Genomic DNA, 27,927 nt, shown 5'->3' with positions numbered 1-27,927 from the left:
TATGCCACACCTGTGAGGGGTGTGGCATATCAAGGAGAAGTGCTCACTAACACAGATTTAGACAGATTTGTGAACAATATTTGAGCGAAATGGGTCTTTTGTGTACATAGAAAAAGTCTTAGATCTTTGAGTTCAGCTCATGAAAAATAGGGGCAAAAACAAAAGTGTTGCGTTTATAATTTTGGTCAGTGTGTGTGTATATATATATATATATATATATATATATATATATGAGAGAGAGAGAGAGAATATTTGGTAATAGTGTTTTTTATATAAATTTAAAAATATATATATTACCGACTTTATATAAAAATGATAGGATATTATGAAAATATTAGTTAAAATAATACACATTATTTATTAACATTTTATCCAATATAAATATGGCTTAATTGCTTAAAAAATCAAATTATGGGTTTACATAATGTGTGTGTGTACATTTATATTTGTGAGGTGAGGTGATATTTATATATAAATATGCACACATATATATTTAGGAAATACGTGTAAAATATATATTTATATATAATAGAAATCATACATAAATATCACTTTTATTTTGGAAGCGATTAATTGTGATTATTTAATTTTACAGCCCTAAATAAGTAAAAAAAAATTACTTTTAAAACACAAAATAACAATATATTAGGATATTATGTAAATATTCATATATATATATATATATATATATATATATATATATATATATATATATATATATATATTCATTCATATTAGCATTCATGATGTTAATTAATATTCAAACTGAAATGCATTGTGATTTTATATATTCGTGTTTTCTCAATGCATTTCTGTTCTACAGGAAAAAAACCTAGCTTTGACATTTTCATTTGCACTCTTTTCCATTCCAAAGGGAAAAAAAAATAAATAAACATACATTTTTCAAGAAACACGAAGAAGGGCAGATAATGACAAAACTGCCAGTTTGAAGCAAATAATCTGTGACAGGTGCAACTTGACTGGACTGTATAATGGGTGATTTCTATTACAACGGTTTAGACACTCACTTGCTCTTCCTCAGCGCATGCTCTACGCTGTGTCCTCTGAATTTCTTATAGTAGTCGATGAAAGAGAAGGGCAGATTAATATTCAACGGATTGCTTCGGTCAGGAGCCGCTGCCCTCTTACGAGACTCAAACGCAATCATCAGATCCACCCAGGCAGCCGGACGCTTGATCTTAAACTGGTCAATGAAATCCTGTCCGAATATCTTACACAGGAGCATCTCAAATTCATAATCTATACCAATAGAGCCGTACGGGCCTCCTGCAGAGAGGATGGAAAGATAAAGATGATCTCAAATTCTTAGAAATAATGACATTTCAGAATAACAGACTATTTTTTACAGGAAATAAAAGCTTTAAGCAAAATGTTAATCTCGAGCATAGGTCATAAGGGTTGTGTCTTGTACCTGAGGCTTTGTAAAGCTCCTTCAAGTGCCCTTCAGGCATGCGGATCTGATGCACAGTAAGATCCACCGTCCCTCCTCCACAATCCACCACCACATAACGGTCACCTAGACAGCAGCAGAAACAGCATTTGAGGGTCACCAGCAAAAACAATTTCATCAGGATGGATCTAAATCTCATCTGGTGACATTTTACACTCTTTCAGGAACTCTCTGCAGATGTTGGATGTGACAGTGCTTTTGCAAGGTGTCAGGGGAACGGTGACCTACATTCAGAATTCACTGGTTGGTAACTCAAGTAGACGCCTTTGGAATTAAAGTTCTATGTAGTTTCTGTAAAATATTCACAAACTGTGAATTTGTAATTCACAAAATTATTTAAAGAGACAGTTCACCCAAAAATGGGGAGGGGGGGGTTGGTAGGTTATTCTCTCATGATGGTCCAACCCCATATGACTTTTTTCCATAATAGAGCATATTGGACGTTTTGCAAAATACCTTCATTTGTATTTGACAGAAGGGGGGAAAAAATTATAGGCTTTGAACCACTTACAAGAGAGTAATTTATTTTAAAAAAAAATTGTGAACTGCCCCTTTAACATTGAAAACACTGAAAATTTACTCAAATTTGAATGATTTTGAAAAACATTATTTTGCGTGAGGGTTATTCCAGCAGTGGTGAAAAGGCAAAATGTGCTAAGCCAATACTAATGGTTGAGCAGCTGCTTATTCAGACAGCAGAATAAGGGCAGGAATTTCAAACTAAGCATCTTCTTATCCTCTCAGCAAGGGTGCATCTAGTCTCAGTAGGCACATTCAAGGACCACCCAAAGTCTGTTCGCTAACTGTCCTATGCATAATGGACACAAAAATCGCAACTTCTAATCTGATTGACTACTGAAATAATCAGTACTTTGATCATAATTAAGGTAATAAACTATAAAAATACTATGGTAAGTTCCCTTTAAGTTCTACAATATATTACTGTCACTAGTGAAAAAACAAACCCACAGGAAATTCATTGAATTATGTGATAGCTGATGGGTTTTCACTGAAATAAATGATTCTTCTGAGTTTTTTCTTATCAGTAATGCACATTTAGGGACATCTTATGTTATGTTTCTTGTCACCATGATGGTGTTTTGTATTTGTGTGTGTGACACTATGCACGTTCTATATATGTATTTACCTCAGCTTGTGGAAGATACTTGTGATGAACTTTGATTAAACATTTAATTTTCTCTTTACCACCTGTGTTTTTAAGGTGGTTGTCAGTATGTTATAGTGATAAAAATTTGAAGTTATTTCAGCTCATGAAATATAGGAAAAAAACGTTTAAAAAAATGTACATTTAAGTTCAACAAAATATTTTTTTGTTTTGTTTTTCAGTGTATCAACAGATGTGCTAATATTCTAAACATGATGCCTAAAACGCATTTCCACATAGCTTTCTTTGTGCAATTAAGATGAGACTAGTGTGCATCCTTCCTAAGAGCTTCAGACTTGAGGGTTTCTTAACTTATGACAGCAGCATTAGAAACAGCAGGAGCAAAATACTACAAGAAAAAAAACAAACGTGTGAGAAGAGACAAACTCTACCTTCAGCGAGTTCAGACCAGAGCTCTCCTACGACATTCTCCACCAGAAAGGTGCGGCTCTGTCGGTTACGGCGCACATGCTCCTTGGCTGGTTATTGACAGAGAGAGACAGGAAGTGTGTGTGAGAGGGACGGCAGCGTGAAGCTATTTATGTGTGTGTATGTGGCAGTTCTATAGGCAAGGCGACAGGATGAGAAAGGAATATGGGCTGAATGTGCTTTCTTTAAGCAGGAGGATGCTGCTGGAAAAAAAAACTTCTAGTGGAATGCAAGATTTCTGTAATTTTAGGCAAATTCATAAAATGTAAAGAAAAAAAAAAACAGTAAAATGCTGTAATTAAATATTATTTGCTTATTTGGAACTTAAATTTAAGGGATACATGATATTAAAATTCTGGTTAAAACTGATGAGCTCAATTATTTTCATGTTATGCTGAAAAAAAAACACTAAAAAGTAGAATAACTTTAAATGCTAAAAATAAATATAGGCATCAACATAATAATGTACAGTATGAACATTTATTGTTATATTTGCACTATTTACATTTAACAGTGTTATTGTATTATGCATTTTTAAGAATAACTTTAAAAGGGTGTTAGATGATAGTAAAGCAACATAAAAATGAAGAAAAAAAAAAAAAAAAAAATCCAATATTAACTAATGTCAATAAATAAGAAAATGTCTAATATTGGAAAATAACGGATATGGTAGTAATATATAACTGTCCTCTATGGGAAAAAAATATTTTTGTGCATTTTTCCTGTAATACAGACAATGTTAATCAAATGAAATGAAATAACCTGCACTAGATTATCTGATTTTAATCTAGTTTATTCAGTTTTATTAACACCAGCCCAGCAATTTCATGTTTGCAAATAAGTCAATTTGAACTAAACACCTGATGTTTATAGTTTTGCTCAATGCTGCTATTTAGCCAGTAAGTCTTAAATATTCAGTACATCTTTCCACAATGACTTCCTCTCTTTTTCACTTTCTTGAACTTCCTGACTACAAGCGGAATGTAAAAGTCTCTGTTCATTCACTTTGGAGGGGGAGATTGTCCTGGTCTGATAAAGGGCAGTTGGTCTGATGACATCAGAGGATAATGGCCATCCTGGCAGTTGTAAAATTTCCCAAACAGGAACTGTAACTCTAAGGGAGAGTGACCGCATGGAGACTGAGAATTCCTCCAGCCTACAAAAAAACAATTAAATGGACCAGCAGGCATGTTTTCAGTACATGACAGCTTCTGATGGGGCGTGGGAGACCTAACCACTCAATCTAACAGTGTTTTAACCACACAACAGACCCTCGTCTGAAATTCCTACACCACCACCACAATTTATTAGCTGCATTCACAAGGAACCACAGACTATTTTAGATTAAATATTAATCTATTATCTAAATATCAAGGCAGTGAAAACTACATTTGTGGATTCAAGAAGAGATAGTTTGAGGGAATGTCATTTAGTTCAGAAGAATATGGATTCTTCATTGATTCCTAAATGATAACATTTCATCCTAAAATTATACACTACTGTTCAAAAGTCTGGGGATATGCAAGGATATGCTAATTTTATCAAAAAAGTAGACAAAAAAACCCTGAAAAAAATTACTACAACAAAAACATTAAGCAACATAACTGTTTTCATCATTGATATTCATTGGAAATGTTTCTTGAGCACCAAATCAGCATATCAGAATGATTTCAGAAAAAATCGCGTGACACTGAAGACTGGAGAAATGATGCTGAAAATTCAACTTTGCATCACAGGAATACATTTTTACATTTATGTTAATAAATTTAAAATACATTAAAATAGAAAGTTATTTTCCTTAACTGTCAGTCGCTTTGGATAAAAGCGTCTGCTAAATGAATAAATGTAAATGGTATTCATGTCTCATATAAATGCAGCCTTGGTGAACATAAGAGACTTCCTTCAAAAGCATTTAACAATATTACCGACTCCAAACTTCCGAATGTCTTTTGAACATCCTTGTTCAAAAGACATTGGGAAATGTTGTTATCTCCTGTCAGTCTCTGGTTGCCCTGTACAGAGAGAGAGGAGATCTATGGCTGTCAGACAGACAGCTCCTCTGTGCTGCTCATTGCTGCCCTGCTCCATAACGGGTCGCCACACACAATTGCTTCCTGTCTCAGGCTCTCACTGCCAAGCAAAATGAACCACGTTTTCAATGCTCACCATTGAATATCAAATATACAGGCTATCAGAGCACAAATACTACTGCTGTGAAAATAATCAATACATACTACTCCTTTTGTCCTTCATCCATTCTTTTTCTCCCTCTCTCTATCTATAGAACAGCATATGCAGAGAGGTCAAATGTCATTTCAGACTTACTTTCGATGCATCATGATCATTTAGTTGTATTTTACCTCTTTTATTTGTCACTGCATTGTTACTTCAACTGTTATTGTCAATTTAAAAGCACAAAAACCATCTGATCAAATTCTTTCTCGGTCACTCCTTTTTTGTTCGTGCAGAGGTTTAGAGTTACAGATGTGCTTGCTGATGACTACAGAGCTGCTGATATCATCAGACTGAGGTCACTGTTGTCATATGAAGGTCATCGCATGTACACTGATATAGTTTGTTACAGCAATGATAGTTGTGCTTTAGTGGTCTTGGACACACGCTGTCTTAGATCTGGACAAAACAAAATCTGACATTCTTAAATGTTGACATCAACCAATAATAATTAGCATTTGAAGAAATGTGGTTAAGAAACAGATTAAGAAACATTGCCAACATTTTTTGTTATAATTTAAATTGTTTTATTTTCAAGGGAATGCAAGGCATGACCTCAAACAATTACAGTACATGATTATGAATAAATGTGCATGCAAACTTAGTAAGAGAGAGGGAGAGAGAAATTTATGATTTTGAATTTGCCAAAGCAGTTTCTCATGCTGGCATCACCATGCAGCAGTGCTCCAAATGACTGTTACCTTCTGAACGCACATGAAAAATGACTTTATTGACATTTCTAAAATATATATACTTATACTAAGTATATTAAGCATACTATGCATGCTATTTTACTATAAATACTATATAAATAATTTTCTTTATATATATATAAAGCCCACTGTGTAAGTGCATGCGCTATCAGTCTGTAATAAGGACATGAGCAGGGCAATGGAGGTGAACTGGAATGGACTGGAAGACAGAGTGGTTCTGTGTTCCTGTGAGAGAGGCAGGAATACAGAAAAATGCTTTGCCTCTATACAAAACACATTTATGACAATTACATTTTACTTTGTTGTGTGACGTAAACTGGCAAGACATACCACGTAATGGATGTGTTCACAGCATATTTACTGTGAAACGTAATAGGCTGTTTCTTCAACTATGGGCTCTTCTGAGCCTGTGGACTTCTTTACGTCACACTATTCACACTCACGCTAATTTAATTTGTCCATTTGTCGTATGGCTAATTTTGTAGACATTATATGTAGAATCAATTAATAAATATGCATAAAAGGCATGTGCAAAGTGAATAATAAATGAGATTACTAAAATAATAAATGATTATAACAATAATAATAATAATAATAATAATAGAATTTTAAAAATGTAAACATCAACCCCTGGGAAAGTAAAGGTGCCCATAGTTGAAATACCACAAAACAGCATCATGTGTTCATGCATGGTAGCAAATACACTAAGTTTCAAAAGTTTGGGACCTTTAAGATTACGTTTTGAAAGAAATGTCTTATGCACACCAAGGCTGTATTAATTTGATCAAAAATACAGTAAAACAGATCGATAAAACAGCTGTTTAAACCAATTTTAATATTTTTAATGTTTAAAAATCTATAAAAATACTTTGATGCACATTTATTTGAAATAGTAATCTTATGTAACATTATACATCTTTACTGTTACTTTTGATCAATTTAACGTGTCTTTGCTGAATAAAAGTATAAATATCTTAAAAAAAAAAAAGAAAAAAAAAAATTATTGACTCCAAACTTTTGAACAGTAATATAGCCTATATGCAATATATTTTCATATGCAAGCAAAAACTTGATTAGGACAGGCCAAATACGTGTCTTTAATTGTCCTTACTGAATAAAAGTTTTATCTTCTCTAAAAAAAATAAAAAAATAAAAGTCAGGAAAGGCCACAGATATATTAGACATCTAAAATTAATTTAAATTAAAAGCTATTCATCTCTAACTCCCTCCCTCCTTCTCTCTTTCTCTCCCACTGTTTTCTGCATGCATCATCACCTTCTCTCCCTCACTGCGGTGAGAGTTTAATAGGCATGTTGGACTGCAGGAGTCCTGCAGCTCTAGTTTAGGAGCAATCCTCATTTCAGTGCTAGTTTAATCTGTTAGGATTGATATCCATATCAGTTTACAGCGTTGTTAATCGGATTTAATCTCTGCTTTAGAAAGGTGAGGATGTTGGAAAAAATGGGTAGTTTTATGTTGAAGAATGAGAAAAACATCTTTACAGTTCAAATATTTTTGATAGATTTGAGAGACCTTTCTCACTCTCCAAACCCCCCCCCCCCCCCCCCCCCCCAAAAAAAAAATCAAACAAAAAAAAACTCTACATCATGAACGGCCCAACAACTTACTACAGCCTATTTGGCCTTTTGAAGAAGAACTAATCACTGGCCAAAGGTTGATGCCATCAAAACACACAGACAAAATTACACTCAACAAACATTTACGTACTGTGACATAAACTTGAGCAGGACTGGAACAATATGAGTATGATTTGGTTTATTCTCACAGCAGAATGCTTGTGGTGCAGATGTAATATGGGTGGCTTACCCTGGGTCATTCCCACCCCAACATTCTCAGTTGGGCTGTAACCGTTCAGGGCTGTTTTGTTGTCCAAATCAACCATTTGGTGGAGACGGAGCTTTCTGCAGTAAATGGACGCAGCCTCTGGCTCCAGAGCAATGATTAACTGATCAGGGTTGTCACGAGAAACCAGACCAGCCTAGATGAGTACAGAGCACAGTGGCAAGACATTAAAACAGGAGTCTGAAACCCAGGCTCATCTTGACTTTTACTATACATAAAACATATACAAATGATTACAAATAAAAGCTAATATGAACATTTATTCTCAGTAAACTTTAAGGCTCCAATAAATTCACATTTACTCATCTGAACATTATATAAATATGAACGTTAGATAAAAACTTTAAATAAATGAAAATGATTTTACCTTGAGTAACTAACATAAGTTGAAGCATTACATTTCTAACAGTAAATTAAAACTGAAATAAAAAGATAAATAAAATCCACCAAAAAATAACTAAAATGTAACATTTAAACTTAAAATATGACAAAATCTAAACATGAATGAAAAGTTGGTAGTTAATCAAACATGAACATTTTACAAATATTTTCTAATAAATCTATTTCAGACAGGCCCAAAAAACATTAATATTTTGGCTAAGTATAATAAGGGCTGACCTGAGTGTGTATTTTTTCAATATTTTCTTACTTTTAATTTTTTAAAATTCATATACATATTAATATCTAAACAAAAAGCATAAATAAATAAATGTCATATTAGTATATCACACTGTAGGACATTGCTTGAAGTGAACTACGTATAAACCTAAAACAGCTATTGCAGCACAACCTTAAACATCCCAATCAGAATACTAACTGTCATAACTTACTTGCTGTGTAAAGGAATATTTAAATGATACAAACGGCTGGTCAGATATATCAAGATCATTTTACCTCACTTCAAATATGAGGAAGTGTAAAAATATAAAAGAAACACCACACACACACACACACACAATGCTGAGTGACATGGTTTATCCCGAGTGCGCTGCAGGATTCAGTGAGTTATGGGGCAACAGTGTGAGCAAAATGCAGAGAGCGAGAGACAGAGGTGAGGGAATGCAGTGTCCTTTCTTTCTGTTCTCCTGATCCTGCAGACAGAGAGCTGAGTCACTGCATGCGCGCGCGCGCACACACAAACACACACACACAAACACGCTCCTTAGGCAAGCTTTGCAGGGATTCCCACTGCAGATATCAGGTGTTGCAAACTCCCCTTTCTTCTCCGCTCTTTCTCCTGCTGTTCTCTCTGATTTCTCGCTAGGGTATCCATGTAGCTCACTCGCTCGTGGCTTCCCCGCCTCATTTTGTCTTTGCTTTGGATTGAGATGAAAGAAGCTGAGGCCACACCCTGCTCTTCCTCCCTTTCTGTCTCTCTTTCTCTTCAGCATAAGAGCATTAATCTCTCAGCTTACTACTGTGCTGTGATTATTAGAATTTGAATGCACATTAAGGTAGCTAATGTTTCTTAGTGTGTTTAAATAACAAATGACATAAATCACGCTTTAAGTATGTTTTATATATTTCATACACGGAATAAGCAGCAAAAATAAGCAGCTCATTTCTCTTCACTTTGGACTTGCCTACTGCCTTCATTTACACCTGCACCCACCAGTGGCATCCAATCACAAGCGTTCAATACGAAGTACATGCGCAAATGGGGAAACACTTGTGACCACATCACATTTATATGGGAAACACTAATCTGTCCTGATGCATCCTGGATAACAGTAAAGCATTACTTAATTGTTAACCAACCACTGCGCTAAGACTTTGCTAGTTAATAATATTTAAATTTTGTAACGTGATATATTAATATCTGGTATAAACAGCAATCTGCCTAGCCACTTGTAATCAGGTCACCTGTGACTGATGTTAATGAGATTTACATCTGTTATTAATACAGCTCAAATACATATCCTATACACACACACACACAGCTTAATCGTCCACACACACGCTCACAAATCACAATGACGCCAACAGTGACAGAGTCAAACAGAGCGTAAGAGATACAGTTCCACATGTACGGGGTCTCTATGGGGGTCCAACGAGAGACGGTGAAAACAGACAAACAGTGGCTGTATCTAAGAGGTGAGGTCACTGTCTTTCCTTTTCCTTTAATCCCTCTGCTTTTCCTCTCTACTCATTTACATCCTGAATTTCTGTATCTCCTTCCTGTTCCATTTTATGTTGTTCTGTTCTATTTGTACAACCCATCCTTCAAACTTGTGTGAAAATTCTTGAATCATTACATTAATTGAAATCACATTAAGCACATTATACACAGACCTCTCTCCAATTTCAAAACACAAACTAGATCGTTAATTAAAGTGAGACATGCATTTTCGTGCATATGTGGCTGTGAGAAAGAAATGTTATACCTTATATGATGCCTCTCTCATAAACTGCTTAGCTGGCATTTTCCAGATGGCCGGTACTGTGATGACCCATCTAACATCAGCATTATCAAAATCTGCCCCTGATTGGTCACTCAGCTCCTGTATCCAATGATAAAAATCCATTTTTGACACACTGATGAAGTTTGAGGTCAGTATGAAAGTTTTTAAAGAAATTAATCCTTTTATTCAGCAAGGAGACATTAAATTGATCAAGTGACAGTAAAGACATTTACAATATTACAAAACATTGTATTTCAAATAAATTATGTTCTTTTGAACTTTCTATTCTTCATAGAACCCTGAAATACAATTTAGCACAATAAATAAATTACAAAAATACAAAAAAAATAAATTAAAAAATTAAATTACAGCACAACTATTTTCAACAATGATCATAATAATAATAATAAGAAGAAATGCTTTAAGCATCAAATTAGCATGTTGGACTGATTTCTAAAGGATCATGTGACGGTAAACACTGGGCTAATGGCTTCTAAAAATTCAGCTTTGCCATTACAGGAATAAATGACATTTTAAAATATATTAAAATAGAAATAAATTACTTTAATGTTCAATATTTACTCATATTTCACATATTACAATTTCCTGTGTTTTTGCTGTATACTAATATAGCCTTGATGAGCATAAGTGAATGAAAAATATCTTATCAATCCAAAACGTCTGAATGGTAGAGTACATGTAAAAAATAATTTAAACTAAATATTGATGATGATGATGATACCAAAACATACCTTAAGAGCCTGCTCCTTAAAAAAGGCCAGAGAATAAGCAAAAATATCCAGAGCTTTCACCTTTTTCCCATTGGCAGCATGTAAATCTGTATCGATGGACAGATTCTAAAGAAGATAAGATGACAATAATGCCTCTTAGATACAAGAAGGTGAATGACATATCAATTAATATTTATTTGTACACTTGATAGACTTATGACCATATTCACAACGAATAAACTATACTCTGCAAGGGAAATCCATTTTATAGACTTATGTTAAATGTCATAAATTAGAAAACTCATTTACAGCAATATTCCAGTTATTCAAGCTTTGAATGATTAACCTATTAGTAATGAGTTAAAAGTTAGTTTGCATTACTGGTTATATAAGTTATGCAGTAGCCACTAATGTTTGAATATATCCTGGCATTACTGGGCATATAGGGTATATTAAAGGGAGGCCATGTCCTCACACTTATGATCAATAATATCCTTGATGCGTATATGTGCTTGGACTCTCAGTCCCCTCAGGTCCAACACTAACAAAAGAATCAATGCTGTATGAGTGTGTCCTTACTGCAGTGGTGTGTAGTTTCATTTTAAACTTTTCCAGATAGAGCCATTGCTTAGACTCGGTGGGATCCAGGTCGTGGTAAAAATCTCGTGCTGCATAACCAAAACTGTGGAACTTCCTGTCTGGACTCAGTAGAATGGTGGTGGGCGTCTTCTGATTGGACACACCTGGGTCACCACCCTCCCAGCGCCTAGCAACAAAGAGAAATCAACAAACGAGAGGGTGAGTTTGGAGCTGCTGTAGCTTTTCATCTCTTCTCCTAATTAGGAAAGAACTGACCTAAGATGACCTAAAATATCACTCAACCCAACTGAGCATCATCATTCTCATTATCCATATCGAGGCTGGTAAAACCAGCACAAGCATCGTACAGAGACAGAGGCATTTCAAATATTCATGGGCTTTTACTTCCAGGACGAAGCACCTCAGTGCAAAACAGAACAAGCAGCCTGACTACAATCTGTCTGAGCATAGAGAGAAGCCAAAAGGATCATATTAGAGAACTGACTTCATACACCCTACAATAATAAAGTGATTTTATAGACCCACTAAATTTACACTGAGACTAACCAGTAATTCTTTTTCCAAAAATGGCAATTTAGCTCTTCAAAAATGGAAAGAAAGTTAATTCTGAGAAACAGATATCATATGTTTGCCACTTGATTTGATATTTTGTTATGTTATGCACTAAAATTTATACATATTAGATGTCTAAATATATTAAAAACCAAGTCAACTGGCAATTATAGGCACAGTTGTAATAGTCCACAAGGTTTCAGTTCATCAGAATGAACCATTTCAGTCTCTGTAAACAAACTAAAAAATGACTCCGGGATTCTGTGAAATCAGGACAGACTGGGAGTCGATCTTTTCATCTCCTGTTAACCAACTCAAAGCAGCTGTCTTCTTGACTCTAAACAGATTTAGTAAAAGAGTTTTGTGAGTTTTTAAAAGGGAAGCTATGTTTATGTAAAGATTAAGGGACTAGACTATTGGTTTAAACCCAAATAATCTCAGAGCCCTTGGGCTTTTTGTGTTGTGTGTGTAAATTTCTAACCAGAGTTCAAATTAACAAGCCACTTTTTATTTTATTTTTTTTAAAGAAGAGCAATTCTCCCACTCTGCTGCGTTCATAAATCATGATCGTATATGAATACTATAGTCATGGACAACTAATTGCCAAGAGTGCTTGTCAGATAATTCTAAATATATCCATATATATATAATGGCCTTCAAATGTAAAACGGCATCTTTATATTTATTCATACCTCCATTTACATTTACACTCATACTTAAACAATTGTTTATTCAAACATGTGAATATATAGTGAGTAGAGTACACCTTATATAGATGTACTTGTGCTGTTTAACAGAATCCCATTTCTAACTTTCATGAGTCTGATGCCTAAAATTAAGCCCACATGCCCGTTTGGGCGGGAAACACTTACTCTGGAGAGCTGGCCTTTGAATCAAAGGTCACATGACCAAGTAGGTCACGTCAGGGTAACAGAGCAGCTGTGGGTTCATCCTCTTATACAACACACGCAGATACACATTTATGTTACACAGTTCAGACCATTATATACACAGTGGGACTGTAATATCTAATCATTTTTAATGGGGCATAAATGCCCAGAAAGATGCCTGTGAGTTTGACTGAAATAGAGACATGACCGTCTAATGGATGGACAATCATATTAATGTCTGCAGAAGAGATGAACTATGCAGAGTAAATAAAATAAAATAAAAAAATAATAATAATATTATATATATATATATATATATATATATATATATATATATATATATATATATATATATATATATATATATATATATATATATAAGAATATATATGTACAGTGGGGAAAAATTATTTGATCCCATGCTGATTTTGAACGTTTGCCCACTGACAAAGAAATTATCAATCTATAATTTTAATGGTAGGTTTATATTAACAGTGAGAGTCAGAATTACAGCCAAAAAAAAATCCAGAGAAACAGATTAAAAAAAAGTTATAAATTGATTTGCATTTTATTGAGTGAAATAAGTATTGATTTTGACCCCTGCACAAAACATTACTTAGTACTTGATGGCAAAACCCTTATTGGCAATCACAGAGGTTAGACGTTTTCTGTAGTTGGCCACCAGGTTTGCACACATCTCAAGAGGGATTTTGTCCCACTCCTCTTTGCAGATGCTCTCCAAGTCATTAAGGTTTCGAAGCGGACGTTTGGCAACTCGAACCTTCAGCTCCCTCCGCAGATTTTGTATGGGATTAAGGTCTGGAGACTGGCTAGGCCACTCCAGGACCTTAATGTGCTTCTTCTTGAGCCACTCCTTTGTTGCCTTGGCCATGTGTTTTGGGTCATTGTCATGCTGGAATACCCATCCACGACCCATTTTCAATGCCCTGGCCCTGACAGTACATGGCCCCCTCTATCGTCCCTTTGATGCGGTGCAGTTGTCCTGTACCCTTAGCAGAAAAACACTCCCAAAGCATAATGTTTCCACCTCCATGTTTGACGGTGGGGATGGTGTTCTTGGGGTCATAGACAGCATTCCTCCTCCTCCAAACACAGCGAGTTGAGTTGATGCCAAAGAGCTTGATTTTGGTCTCATCTGACCACAACACTTTCACCCAGTTCTCCAGAAATCTTGCTGATTGAACAAATACTTATTTCACTCATTAAAATGCAAATAAATTTTAATGAGTGAAATAACTTTTTTGAAATGCATTTTTCTGGATTTTTTTTTCTGGAGTCTCTCACGGTTCAAATAAACCTACCATTAAAATTATAGACTGATTATTTCTTTGTCAGTGGGCAAACGTACAAAATCAAATCAAATGTTTTTTTTCCCCACTGTATGTATGCATGTATGCATGTATGTGTTGAAAATTATAGAATTATATATATTTGTAAAATTTTTATTAATTAAAAAAAAAAAAAAAAACTTATTATAGACCATTTCTATTTGTAATATTAAAAAAATAATTAAAAAACCTAAAAGGAAAAATAATTACTTTAAAAATTATGTCTATTTTGTTTTAGAATTTTTATTTTAGAAGATTTTTGTATATTTTATTGTTATTAGACTTTATTTTATTTTTACCCCACAAAGAATCTAAAATTTTATTTTTACCCCCTTCAAAAAAAATTCAAAAAGGGCCTGTTTATATCTCATTTTATCTCTTCCTTCACATTAACCCCCACCCCCCTCTCTCTGCACCTTTTGTCTCACCTCATAGTGTGAATGCACTCTGGCTCTTTAGTGAAGGCGTATGCGTAGCCACTGGAGGTGGTGCCAAAGTCAATGGCCACCACCACCACATAGGGGTGTCTCGTAGGCTCATTCTCTTCGGAGTCCTTCTGTAGAAAGAAAAGAGGGAAAATTAGGGAAATGGAAAAAGGGAAAGATGCTCTCAAGTATATGTCAAGCATTAAATTGTTGCATGTAATTGCAGTTCAGTGTAAATAAGATGTTCCATTAAAGCCACATTTGCACGCTGGACATTTCTCTCATGTAATGGGTGATGTCATGCTGGCAGTAAAAAGCAGAGCTCACCAGTATGTGTGTGGGGGAAAGTGGCGTGATGCCTGGGTCGCCCATACTCTTGGCTGGAGATGGAGTGGCCATTGCATCTGCAAAGTGAAAGAAAGAAAGAAAGAAAGAAAGAAAGAAAGAAAGAAAGAAAGAAAGAAAGAAAGAAAGAAAGAAAGAAAGAAAGAAAGAAAGAAAGAAAGAGAAACCAAACATTCAAACAAGCATACAGTCATGTTAATAATGTTTCTTTTAGAGCTTATGATAATACTAATTAATTTAAATGTTTTAAGGACCTTTTTGTTCGCCTTCATACAAGCAATTTTCTGTTGGGTTGTCTGTTGAGAAACACGGTATTTTGTTGTGGCTGAATTAAGGTGCCATTCGCAAAATTTCTATAAAATGTTCAATGTTAATTGTCAAAAGTACAGAAATGTATGAAGTACAGCTCACAAAGAAGAATCAAACCAAGCAGCATTCTTTTATCAAGTTCATTACGAGCTTGAACCCGTTGCAAAATCTTTTGCATAATTCCTGTGAGGATTCCTATTGAAATGACTTCATTTTGCTTGAAATTCACAGAACCGCTGTAAATGTGGCCGCACATTTAGTCTAGCAGAATACAGTCTGATGTTTCACACAGTTATAACAGGTTCTCGATGTGTTTCTCCGCTTTATGTTGGGTCATTTGTAAGACAAGTTTGAAAATGTTTTTTGTTTGCCCTACAGAAACTACAGTTACCATGGTACATTTTTGTAAATGAACACCTCACCAATGCCAACTGAACTTCTAAAACACTCTCAAAATCCATTTAAATGGCGTTCAGAAGCACTCTAGGGCTCAGTTTCATGGTCACAGATGGAGAACAGGACTAAGTGGCACCATCAGTGGGAACGAGACTTAAAAGCCTCAATTAATGTCCAACGAATTTGTCTGAAAGACCATTCATTTGGCCATAATTTTTTTTTTCTTTTATAGCATCGCTTATGTCTAACATTTTACATTATTTGGTCATAAAATCATCAAATCCTTTAAGAGCTTTAGACCACTACAGCAACAGCTGCTCCCCTCCACACTGACATTTGAATCGAATTAGAGGTTGTATTTGTCCATTCCCTTCGTCCTCATTAGCCGGGCCTAATAGCTTCACTAAAACACTCAGATGCTGAGCACCCTGAACGCTAAACGAGCACCCCGGTTCCTCGCTCCACAGGACGCCACGTTTTTCTGAGCGTTCATGCTTTTTTCCCGCCTTTACCCCATACTGAGCGCCAGAGTGAACAGAATGAGCATGGCTCTCTTCAGAGAGTAATTACGGGTTGAGTGACTGGCTACCTGCGGCTCGCACTTCATTTCAACCACTCACCGCATACACGCGCTCCAACTACCGAGATTGATTTTAAAATGGGACAATGGAACGTCAAAAAATCAGTACTGAAGGAGTAAAATGATAGTCTATAATGATAAATGCCTATAAGTGAAGTGTTATTCAGAAACACACACTTGACCGTCTTTTTATACTTTTCCGCGAATGGATTTGCGGGTTAAAGGAACTTAAGTTTGTTTACATGGCAACACGGCTCACTGTACGGGGACTTCATTATAACACATTAAAGTTGCGTGAGGGTAATTACTCGACGTCAATGGCGACCGTCTCCCTGGCGGCTGATTGAGAGCTACTTGATTAGGGCTGTGATTGTGTTTTTGTGTGTGTGTGTATTACATAGCTTTTCACTGAGACTCTAAGTCACAACAGAGAATCCAAACATGTGTGGGAATTGGAAAGCAGAAAATGGCCATAAATGGTGGAAAATTATTGCAATTATGGCCAGAGTGCGAAACGGGCCAATTCCTTTGATTTTCTTGCTGTTTTAAAGCCTTACACATGACAATGAATTTATCTGCAGTCTGACCTGAATAGATGTGCCACAAATTATTGTCAACAAGAAAAAAAAAAAAAACAAATGCATATAAATCGGCATACAGTTGTTTTAACACAATATATCAACACAATAAATATAGAAAAAAAGTGTTCACTTCAAGTTGTTGGCCATTTAGATTTGGAATGATTTGCTCAGCAGGTTTTTTGCAAAGGTTCAAATCCAGCTCAAATCTAAAGTTTCTGAAAACATTGAACACAAAAAGACTCTTTCAATAAGGCGATCACACATGCTAGTACCATTACCTATGTGTCGATTCCAACAGTGAAAATAAACAAATCAGAGAGAGGATGGAGAGATGAAGTGAAAAAAAAAAAAAAACGGTATCCTGTTTTCACCCCTCCTCTTGTCCGCATGAGAAAGGGAGCAAATGAACGGGTGTTCAAGCTCCGTTCTGGAATGTTATACAAAATTCTGACAGGAAGCAGGAGGAGTCAGAGGTCATACCTCCTCTGAGGAATTACAAATTCAGAGGAATTCCAAGCAGCTCAGCACACAGAAATAATAGAGCTAAGAGACATATGGACCACTGACATGCACGGACAAAAGTGGATTTAGGTCTGGAATCTGTTATCTATAAAATATGCAAAACTGATATATTTGAGACAAAGTGAAGAGAGAATCTGAGATTCTATTTGAATTAGATCTATTTGAATACAATGTCAACCATAAATGTTAATTTCCTATTTTTTTTATTATTGATAATTAAATATCCAAAAAAGGAAGTTATGTGAAAGATTTGTTTTTGCCATTCTCAAAAAGCATTGCTCCTTTTCTTTTTCCCCCACTCCTCACTGAGGAATTTTTATTTCCTTTGAGGTCATATGCCTCAATTCCCCAGACGAAAGAGAATTAAACAGAAAGAAAAAACAAATAATAATGTAGAGTGATTTTCCAACACTGCTGTCTGACAATGCAGGGCAATAAATAAATAAAAATACAACAATGGTTTGGACAATGTTCATTGCACCATTATTTTCTTACTCAAAGCAAAAGTCAGAACTGAAGTAGGCCAAAGGGAATTTGGCAAGACTGAAGAAAGAAAGAAAAAAAAAAAAAACAGATTAACTGATTTAGTTGCACAATTAATTGCAATATTATGAAGTCAAAACTCATTAATTCCTAATCACAACCTCATTAAACTCCATGTCACCTAAAGAAAACGTTTCAGTGTCTTCAGTGTTGAGTTTATGTTTATATACTTAAAATCTTCAGCAGATCATTATGGGAGCAACTGGGGTATTTTAATCTATTTCTCAGTTTAGAACTTCAAACTACAAGTGCCTTCGGTATGATTAACAATATTATGGGATACACAGAGAGAAAGGACAAACCAATCTGTAAAATATTACAACTCTGGATAACGCACTACAGTTTTGTTCTATTTTGAATTATGTGATTTTTTTCACAGTTTAAATCAAATCTCACCATGCCTGAGACAAATGGCTGCTTGCTCTGTAACTTTTGGTTTGAATGTTTTCCAAAAATAATAACCAAATGCAGAGATAAAAAAAGTGAATCCATCATGATGTCAAGTTGAGAATTCTCTAGTAAATGAAACCAGATCAAGAAAAGGGAAAACATAAAACGTATGCATATCTCAAGCTGTAAAGCAAGTGTTTTTGATCGATTTTATTAGACAATGTTACTCACCAGAACTTTCCAATGAATTCTGTGTGAATATTACAGTCTACAGATGATTTTTCAAGCCTAAGCTAAACACAATGAACTGAAGTTATATACTTCAGCTAAACAGACCACAAACAGCTACCAAGGCAAGCCGTCTCAAAGAGGGGCCATTGACAGGGCAGAACTGCTCCAGTTCACGTGTATGTGAAGGTCCATTCAGACACGCAGCACTGCAAATGCTAAAAACCAAACACAGCCAGCCGTCCTCTCGCTCGCACTCACTGTCTCCAGCTGGCCCTATTCACTCACAAACACACTAACAAACACTCACATTCATACACAAACACACATCCCACACACAGTGGGTGAGAGAAGCTGCAATCTTATTAGTTTCTCTCTCGGTTAGGGTTGTTAACATTAGCAGAGGAAAATAAGGGACACTCCCTTTCTTCATAGGAAAATAAGGGACACCATTTCAAACAAACCAGATGACAACTGGCCAAAATCCTAAACAACGGTTTTTAAAAATAAGGCTGCTTCATTGAATCAAGCACTGAAATGTTTGGCTATTAGATGCTAAAATCCAAGACAAACAAGCTACATTCCATATGGATTTTTTATAGAATACAGTTCTGTCAGCTTGGTACAGGCCTTAATGAATATATCTGAGAGTTTCAGTCTCAGACAGGATAAATAATATGAAAGAATGTGTCTGTAGGATTTCCTCTCATCTCATAATGCCGGAATGTGAAGTTTGGTGAAAAATTAGAGGGTTCGAAGAGTGCAGTAAACTCCCATTACATTACCAAAGACACAGAGCAGACGAGTGTTTCAACATCTGCATCTACAACTCCGTCACACCCCTAAACCGCAAGCCATAAATCATAAATAGCATCACAAATGCTTTTAAGACTGTTTAGAAGGGCATATGACGCATCATCTCATCCCAACAGTCTCCTCCCAAATCAATGCCAGTGTCCCACTACCTCAGAGACACATGATACATACTGAGAGCAGGAGCAGAAAGAGAGAGAGCATTGATTTTTGCAGTGCTGGATGGAGCTGTATCCAGCAGTCATCTACACAGTAGAGCGGCTTTCTCTTTGTAAGGTTATACCAGTAAAGTTGAGAGATCAGAGTCACCTGTGAACTCAGCAAGATCCCACAGCTGTGTCAGTCAAATGGAGCGGTGTAAGCTCTGTGGGATGATACTGCAAAACTGCCATCAGTTCACTAGTGGGCTCAAATGGAAGACATCAGGATTCTTTATCACTGTAATCATGTCTGTCTGGTGCAAACTAATGAAACTTATTAAAATTGTTCTGGGTTCCAAAACCTGTCTGTCTGATTGATTCACAGACTGGAATTTATACCTTTCTGGTCAGGTAATTACAATTTCTTGAAAGAAATTCAGCAAGGATGCAATAAATTGATCAATAGTGACATGTTTAGAGTAGTGCTGTCAAACGATTAATACTTTACTCAAATGAGTAAAGAATAAACATTACAGACAAAGAGATCTATGGAATGCATGTCTATTGACAAGCTAAGACCAGCAAACCAGCTTAGGCTGGTTTAGGATGCTTTTTCAGCAAAGATAGTTACCTTACCAAAGCTATTACCTGAACAGCAGATTAAATTTTGTTAATAAAAAGAACACTTAAAGATGTAACATGATGAAAACTGAGGTAATTAACCTTTCTGAATGAAGGTGAAAGTACTGGCCTGTGTTCCCGGGAGAACACAGATGGTTTAAACTGTCAAACGTGCACCGACTCCTGACGAACAATAAAGAAAGATAGTCTTTTGAAAGAGAGGAAGGCAACCCAAAGTTGAAAGTCTCTGTATTTGTATGTGTGCTTATGCACTTGTTGTGTCTCCTTGAGGAAATCCTAAAAATGGCCTCTTGGAGTTACAATGGTCTTCCTTCCTGTGCATCTGGTTTTGGACAGACTGATTACAGCTGCTGCACAAAGTGTAAGGAAAACCTCTCAAACAATCACAAATGGCACAATCCACAGAAAACGGTCAATCGGCAACTTTCAATAGACCATGAGTTTGCTTGAAAAACATTTAATTCAATGAATGTTCCGCATTCAAAACAAGTCAAGCTCTACTATCTGACACACTGTCAATTTTCATTCATCTGAATGACTATAAAGTGCCATTATGCAAGTTAACGTAATAAATTAATTTTTTTTGTCCATACAACGAAAGTCAAAGGTAACCAAAACTGTCTAGTTCACAACATGCTTCAAAATATCTTCTTTGTTCCACAGAAGAAATAAAGTCATTAAATAGAGTCAATAAAGTTTAGTTTCTGCATAGCATAGACTAAAGAGATCTTAAATTAGGCCCATTTCCACCTCTATCCATCTAAAATCCATATAAATAGTCTAGATTCCTGCAGTCATGCTCTGAAGGTCAAATTAAACTCTGTGTCATACACGCTTCCCTCTAATGCCACTATATTAGCTACAGAGGATATATAGATATATACATACATCTCCCCCATTGCCCCTGAGACTGAAGGCCAGACACAGCTTGACTGGATTATTGGCATTTCTCTCCACACTGGTGGGGTCGGGTTCCTCACATAGTGCAGTCAAGCCCACGGGGAATTCACTACAACGAATCAAGGCTTCTTGGTGGCATGTAAATTCTTTTTATGCCCACCCTTTTTCTGAACACTAAAAAACTAAGACCACATTTTCACATGAATGCCATCTCTGTGATCTGGCAAAACACATCAACATCTTTTTCTATCCAACCTGAAGATACATCAGTCTCCGGACTATGAGTAACATCTGTGTGCCTGGCCACATCTCTTCAGATACTAACGAAAGGGGTATATGAATAATTCAAACAAATGTGAAATTATTCAAACCCTCTCCGAAGCAAAGTGAACCATCAGCACAGTGCATGACAGACCTAGTAACTCTGTAAGAACTAGTCAAGATTTGGATCAGAACTGAATTAGGTCATAAAAAGCAAATTTGCTCATGCAGGTTGCACAACACAAACAAACATGTGCCCTTTACTAGTCTGAAACAAAGATTTACATTTACATTTATTCATTTAGCTGACGCTTTTATCCAAAGCGACTTACAATTGCTATATATGTCAGAGGTCGCATGCCTCTGGAGCAACTAGGGGGTTAAGTGTCTTGCTCAGGGACACATTGGTGTCTCACAGTGGATTCGAACCTGGGTCTCTCACACCAAAGGCATGTGTCTTATCCACTGCGCCATCACCACCCCAGATATCAGAAATTGCAAATTCTCCTGTAGAGAGAATATATAATACATTTATATTTTTCATATTACTGTATCCTAGGCCTATCTAGTAATAGGTTTAGTGACAATACTAATACAGAGTCTGTGTTACATCAAATGCATTAGGCTACCTATTACGTTATGTCTACTAAGCTTGTTTTTGAAGTTTGGTTTGATTTCAAAGTTAACAGTTACAATGTTCAGACTTAGAATTTGAATGAAATAAATGTAAATTATTTGCTCTAATATATTCTTATATAAATAATGTGCTGTTATATACAATGTTTAAAAGTTTGATCCAAATGTTTTTTTTGTTGTTTTTTTTAAGAAATTAATACTTTTATCTAGATAGAACTCATTGGAATAAATAAATACATGTATATAAATGAATAAATACATACATATATATATATATATATATATATATATGGGACACACAGAATGTATATATATATATATATATATATATATATATATATATATATATATATATATATATATATATATATATATATATATATATATATATATATATATATACACACAGATATACACACACTGTTTTTTTTAAACTTTCATTAAAGAATCCTGAAAAAATATCAGTTTCCACAAGTGTTTTCAAAAATGATAATCAAATTAGCATGGAATGATTTCTGAAGGATCACATGACACTGAAGACTGCAAAAATGTTTGCTGAAAATTCTGCTTTTCCGTCACGGGAATAAATTTAACTTAAAATATATTAAGATAGAAAACCACTTTTTAAAACTGTAAAAATATTTCATAATATTACTGTTTTACTGAATTTTTGATTAAATAAATGTATCCTTGGTGAGCATAAGAGACTTTGAAAAACATTTTAAACATCTTACTGAACCCATACATTTGAATAGCAGAGTAGAGTAGCACTTAAGTTCAGTTTAAGGGGGCAAATAAAGCTTTTAATAAACAGATGAGAACATATGTGCTGGGTGGTGTCTACTTGGCCTGACTGACTGTCTCTTGGCAGACACATATTGTAAATAAAAGCTTGACTGAGTGTATAAGGGTTGCTAAAAAGTGATTTATTTTCAGCTGTGAGGCTTCATATGGGTTGTTAATGTAACACTCCAAAGGTGTAACATTCTCATTATCACATGGATACTCTGTTGACACTAAAGCCGCCCCTGCTCCCCCTTCTATAACTTCCCTCTCCTTCTCTTTGGGAACCGAGGCAATCGCAGCTAATACCTATACCATGACGTAATGCCAGAATGGAATTTTTGGGCTTTTGTGAGTGTCGTAGCAGGCTTCCAAAAGTCTACATCATTCACAGCACGTTTTTCAATTAAATAGAAAAAAAGACAGCTTTCCGTCCCATCTGCAAGTTCTCCTGCCTCAAAACTCTGCAGTCACTAAGATATGCATTTTATCTTCAAATGATTTATAGTCAAAGCCAGAGATTTAATCTCACTTAAAAAGGACTTTCAAGTAGCGATTAAGGCCTAAAAGACATCCAAGTATAAAGACCCAAGTCTAACCCTTGAAGCACACAAATTTTGGAGATCAAAACCTTGCACGGTTTGTATTACAGAAGAACTCTAAGGAAAGGAAACAGCAAACAAGAGAGAATGAGAGCGAATCTGACCTACACACATGCTGACCACAGACAGCTCTCATCAAATTAAGCCGTTCTAAGCGAACGTGTGCGTGAAGCTAAAAGCAATTGAGCTGACCTCAAACAGAGACGCTAATGGCTCCGCTTTAAATTACATCACCCTGTCATCCCACCTCTCCAAACACACACCCAGGGACTCAGACACCCCCTACTAGCTAAGGATCTCCTAGACTGCAAGGACAAGCCTTGAAATTTACTCACAGGACACATGATGCAATGCAGTAAACACTGCACTGGTTAATAAAACGCACATGCATTTTTAGATCTAGCAAAAAATGTGTTTTCATTTTTGTGCATGTGAAGCGAGTGAATGGTTTCTTTGCTCATTTAGGCCTATTTCTAAAGACAAATAGCATCACTACATATTCTCTCCTCGGCCATGTGTCTCAACTATTTAAACAGATGTGGATCTACATCACACCTTGTGGCCACACCCTGACAGGGGACATTATCTCAGCTCTCTTGGTCATATTATTCTGCTGAGTTACAGGTCTCTGGGTGTGCATGTGTTAGTTTGTGTGTATTTGTTAAACATCTGTGTATTTGGCGATAGCTGGTCACGGTTTATGTGTGTGTTTGCATGCATGAATGCTGCAGACAGACACGAATACCCCGTATCCTATCCATGCTGACTAAGCAGTCCTGCCCCAGCCACGTGCATCAGACTGGTGCAGTTGCACTGCAACCATCTTCGCCATTGCTGTCAGCCTCCAAGTGCATGCTTGCCAAGAAAGAAGAGATGCTATTGTGTGACACATGGTCACAAACACAAGTGGATTCCTTACAAAGGTTCAAATACAGATACAGATTCAAATACACTGTAAAACATTATTTTTCAAAAGTTTTTTTTAGGCAGTGTTATTTCGAAACACAGTTTTAATTTTTTTTTATATTTTCAGTTTGCTTCTCTAATAATTTTTTATTTTAGTTTCAGTTTTAGTTAAATATAATACATAACCCTGATTATTGGCACACAATTTACAAGAAAATATTTTTTCAGTTTTTCTATTTCAAAATTTCACGTTTAATTAAACCGGTTACTTGCCATTTCTTTGTGATTTTTTTTGGCGAAATTTAATAGCAATGTCTGAGTGAAAAATGCTTATACACCAAATTTTTTAGTGAACTTTTCCTAAACCAAATATTTAAAATGACAAATGCAATCATATGTATCAGTGTGATAATCTTTATCAATATTTTGTTTTGCAACAAACTATCTAGTGATTTTATTATTTCTAAAATTACATTACATATTGAATTATTTTTACTGCTCAGAGGCCAGATGCAAAGCATCAAAAAGAAAAAGAAGCTGTACGGTGAACAATGCATCAAATAGAGCTTTATGTGATCATTAACTTAAAGTTTATATTCATAAAACTGCATAAATCAACCAAACCAGCAAATTAACCTCGGAATCTCAGTAGAGTGAGAATACATAAAATATCAAAATACCTAAGGTCTGAAAGCCATATTTGTTTACATAAGGCCTCCACATGCAACACGCACTACTACCCATCTAATAAACCATTTCTGGGTCTAGTCGTCTCTTCTGTACCCGCCTCCACATGCTACCTATGAGGCCTTTTCCCCTTTACTCAAACAATGACTGCTTTATACTCAAGGCCCGAAGTGCCACCGTGGGAATGTGCTGAGGGGGAGGACATGTTTTTATTCTGCTATTGGCACCCTGACCAGAGGCTGGCGACGCAAAGGTTAAAACTGCTACACACAAATACTCAAGGTAGTAGGTGTGGACAAATTGTCAATTTAAGGTCATTATAGAGTTAATGTGCACATTTCAATAGCCAAATGTTCCAAAAAACATTTGGCAGCAAGTTCAATGCTCCCATGCAAATTTCCTGGCGTGGTGCAATTAGCACGTCTGTGTCAGATCTGCAACATCCTGATCTATTTAAACTCATTTCAGCGAATCGATTCTTTTGGATAGCTCTTTTCGAAGAACGATTCAAAAATGTGCTACGACGTAACTGCGTCATCACGTGGTCTCTGGTATCTAGGCGTGGAAATTTAAAATATTTCATAAATCTGTACGAAGGTACATTGCTGTTTATTTGAAAAAGAAGTAATTTAGACATCAAAAAATTAACTTTATTAAGTTAATTAAGTTTAATTAAGTTAATTAAACTTTCGTATGTGTATCAATAAAACTGTCACACAATCAAGTCAACATACGTCTAGAATACGCCTCTTTTTATAACTTTGCAGCTATTCGGTTACTGAAGTAACTTTTGGATGCATCAGCTCAATCTTTGGTTCATAGCGAATCGGTTCTCAGTTCAATGAGTCAGCGAGTTGACTCGGGATGAGCTCGGATCTTTGTAAACGAATCAGGGTTTGTGAACCGGTTCAACGAATTTTTAAAGATCCGATTCAAAAGGATGATTCGTTCACGATTGGTTCGAAAAGACGGCAATGTCGTAAAGATGTAACGCATCTCTCCCTGAATATCACCTTGATGCTGTGTAAGGATGTCTACTGCACAAACAACCTCTAGGAAAACATGTTTATGATGACTATAACTCAGATGTTCTTGCGGTGTCAGAGATGCGCCCCTCCTGAATCACATTACATCACATCAGCAGCCAAACTGGCGTCCTTCCTAAAGGACAGACAGCAGCATGTGCTCATTTACCTTCCAATGCGCAGAACTGTCAGAAACACGCCAAACCTTAAAACAAGCAAAACACACATCTGCGGTACTGTAGGAAATGCTGTTTTGATCCCGAAGCCACGCTGTAAACAGTCGTATTAGGCTACTACATTTCTCTGCAATGCTATTATTTCGTGTCAAAACGAGCACTAAACCGCTTTAACATGCGTTATGAAAGTATCTTTAAGCTCGGTGGTGTGGTTGAGGAGCCCTACCTCGGTCCGGCTTCACCTGGGATGATGATGATGGAGCGTGCAGACTTCTGCTGCATTGACTCAAAGCTCCCAGGAGCGAGACCACGTGACCCAAATCTGCACCGCTATCATCCCAGTCTACCCCCCCCCCCTCCTCACACACACACACACACACACACACATCAGATGGAATATAATATTCACATCCAGTACAGACTGCGTGCAGCATAGGCTACAGTAATGGGCTTTCCAGGAATACCCTGTAGAATATGTTCAATTTAGCCTGTAAAACTGGCCAGAAAAGAATCGCAAAAATAGGTACTATGACGCCAGTGTCATTAAATCATATAACGTCCTATTTTAACGATAATTTACCATAAAAATATTATAAACACTCACTCACACACACACAAACAAACACAATATTAATTTTATTGTCTTTTAAAATATTATTTTAACGTAGGACTATAAAGTATAATAATGCTTTTTATTGTAGCCTATAGTATTTTTAGACTATTTCTCCCCCAAAAAAAGAATTAAAATTGACAGTGTATCTAGGCTGTGCCACAAAATAAAGCTAACCCATCGTAAAGAGACACAAACGTATGATTAAAGGCTGAGTGTGGATCTGTCTTTGAGAATAATTACACTTACAGTAATGATATCATGGGCTCTGACTCTGTGGGCGTTGATAACGGGTTGCACGGTAATAAACGGCTCAAACAAATGGGAGTTAACTTACCTGTTATGATGTCGTCAATCACCAACTCTTTCTCAGTCATCATTAAATAATCTTCAAGTTTCCTTATTCCTCTTAAGATCCAACCTTAATGTCTAAGTTTTTGCGCGGCTCATTAGATTCTTCACAGAAAAGCTGCCTACTTCTTAAGTGCTTCCTCCGGTGCTGTTTCTTCACTACGCTTACACCCACCAGACTTCCAGCCCTAACCTCTTTAAGACTAACACTTTGGAGCGCATTTAAAAGAAAGTATTTCGATTTTGACCCACAGCTGAGTTTTTCTCAGGCTGTCTAACACCCAGAGAAAGGAAGTGTACCGATCCAGACTTTACGTCCCGCCCCGCCCTTCAGCTCCACTCCATGTGCAAGACTAATGAATACACTAACAGAGTAAACACAGGCCTCTGAGAACTAATGTGACTCCTAATTTATTCTGTATAGCCATTCTTATCTCTATAGATACTTTGAGGATAAAATACAATATAATACATGGATTGTGTAACAAATGTTTGTTTACCATCAAGAAAAAAATTGGTAGCCTACAAATCTGTCACTGGGGCAATCTATCTATCTATCTATCTATCTATCTATCTATCTATCTATCTATCTATCTATCTATCTATCTATCTATCTATCTATCTATCTATCTATCTATCTATCTATCTATCTATCTATCTATCTATCTATCTATCTATC

The 27,927-nt window shown here is 35.9% G+C and overlaps 1 protein-coding gene across 4 annotated transcripts in view; it reads right to left on the bottom strand.

Moving 5' to 3' along the window:
- The window catches only part of LOC306850073 (heat shock 70 kDa protein 12A-like), a 33,169-nt gene extending 5,589 nt beyond the window's left edge, over nucleotides 1-27,580 (bottom strand). The window contains exons 1-10 of one of the 4 annotated variants that reach the window (XM_079385505.1): nucleotides 27,235-27,580; nucleotides 15,150-15,226; nucleotides 14,826-14,953; nucleotides 11,586-11,772; nucleotides 11,028-11,132; nucleotides 10,258-10,374; nucleotides 7,838-8,009; nucleotides 3,029-3,115; nucleotides 1,433-1,537; nucleotides 1,029-1,287 (exon numbers count right to left, since the gene is read on the bottom strand). In XM_079385505.1, the coding sequence (XP_079241631.1) occupies nucleotides 1,029-1,287; nucleotides 1,433-1,537; nucleotides 3,029-3,115; nucleotides 7,838-8,009; nucleotides 10,258-10,374; nucleotides 11,028-11,132; nucleotides 11,586-11,772; nucleotides 14,826-14,953; nucleotides 15,150-15,226; nucleotides 27,235-27,277 (1,280 nt within the window). In that variant the 5' untranslated portion in view covers nucleotides 27,278-27,580. Of the gene's footprint in view, nucleotides 1-1,028; nucleotides 1,288-1,432; nucleotides 1,538-3,028; nucleotides 3,116-7,837; nucleotides 8,010-10,257; nucleotides 10,375-11,027; nucleotides 11,133-11,585; nucleotides 11,773-14,825; nucleotides 14,954-15,149; nucleotides 15,227-26,513; nucleotides 26,621-27,234 lie in introns of those variants that run through there. The other 3 variants (XM_079385506.1, XM_079385507.1, XM_079385508.1) reach the window with 3 other exon arrangements.
- Nucleotides 27,581-27,927: the final 347 nt, after the last annotated feature.

This window comes from Barbus barbus (genome assembly GCF_936440315.1).
Source record: "Barbus barbus genome assembly, chromosome: 30".
NCBI classification, from domain to species: domain Eukaryota; kingdom Metazoa; phylum Chordata; class Actinopteri; order Cypriniformes; family Cyprinidae; genus Barbus; species Barbus barbus.
The sequence above is the reverse complement of the archived record's forward strand: the minus strand, read 5'-3'. Positions and strand labels throughout refer to the sequence as shown.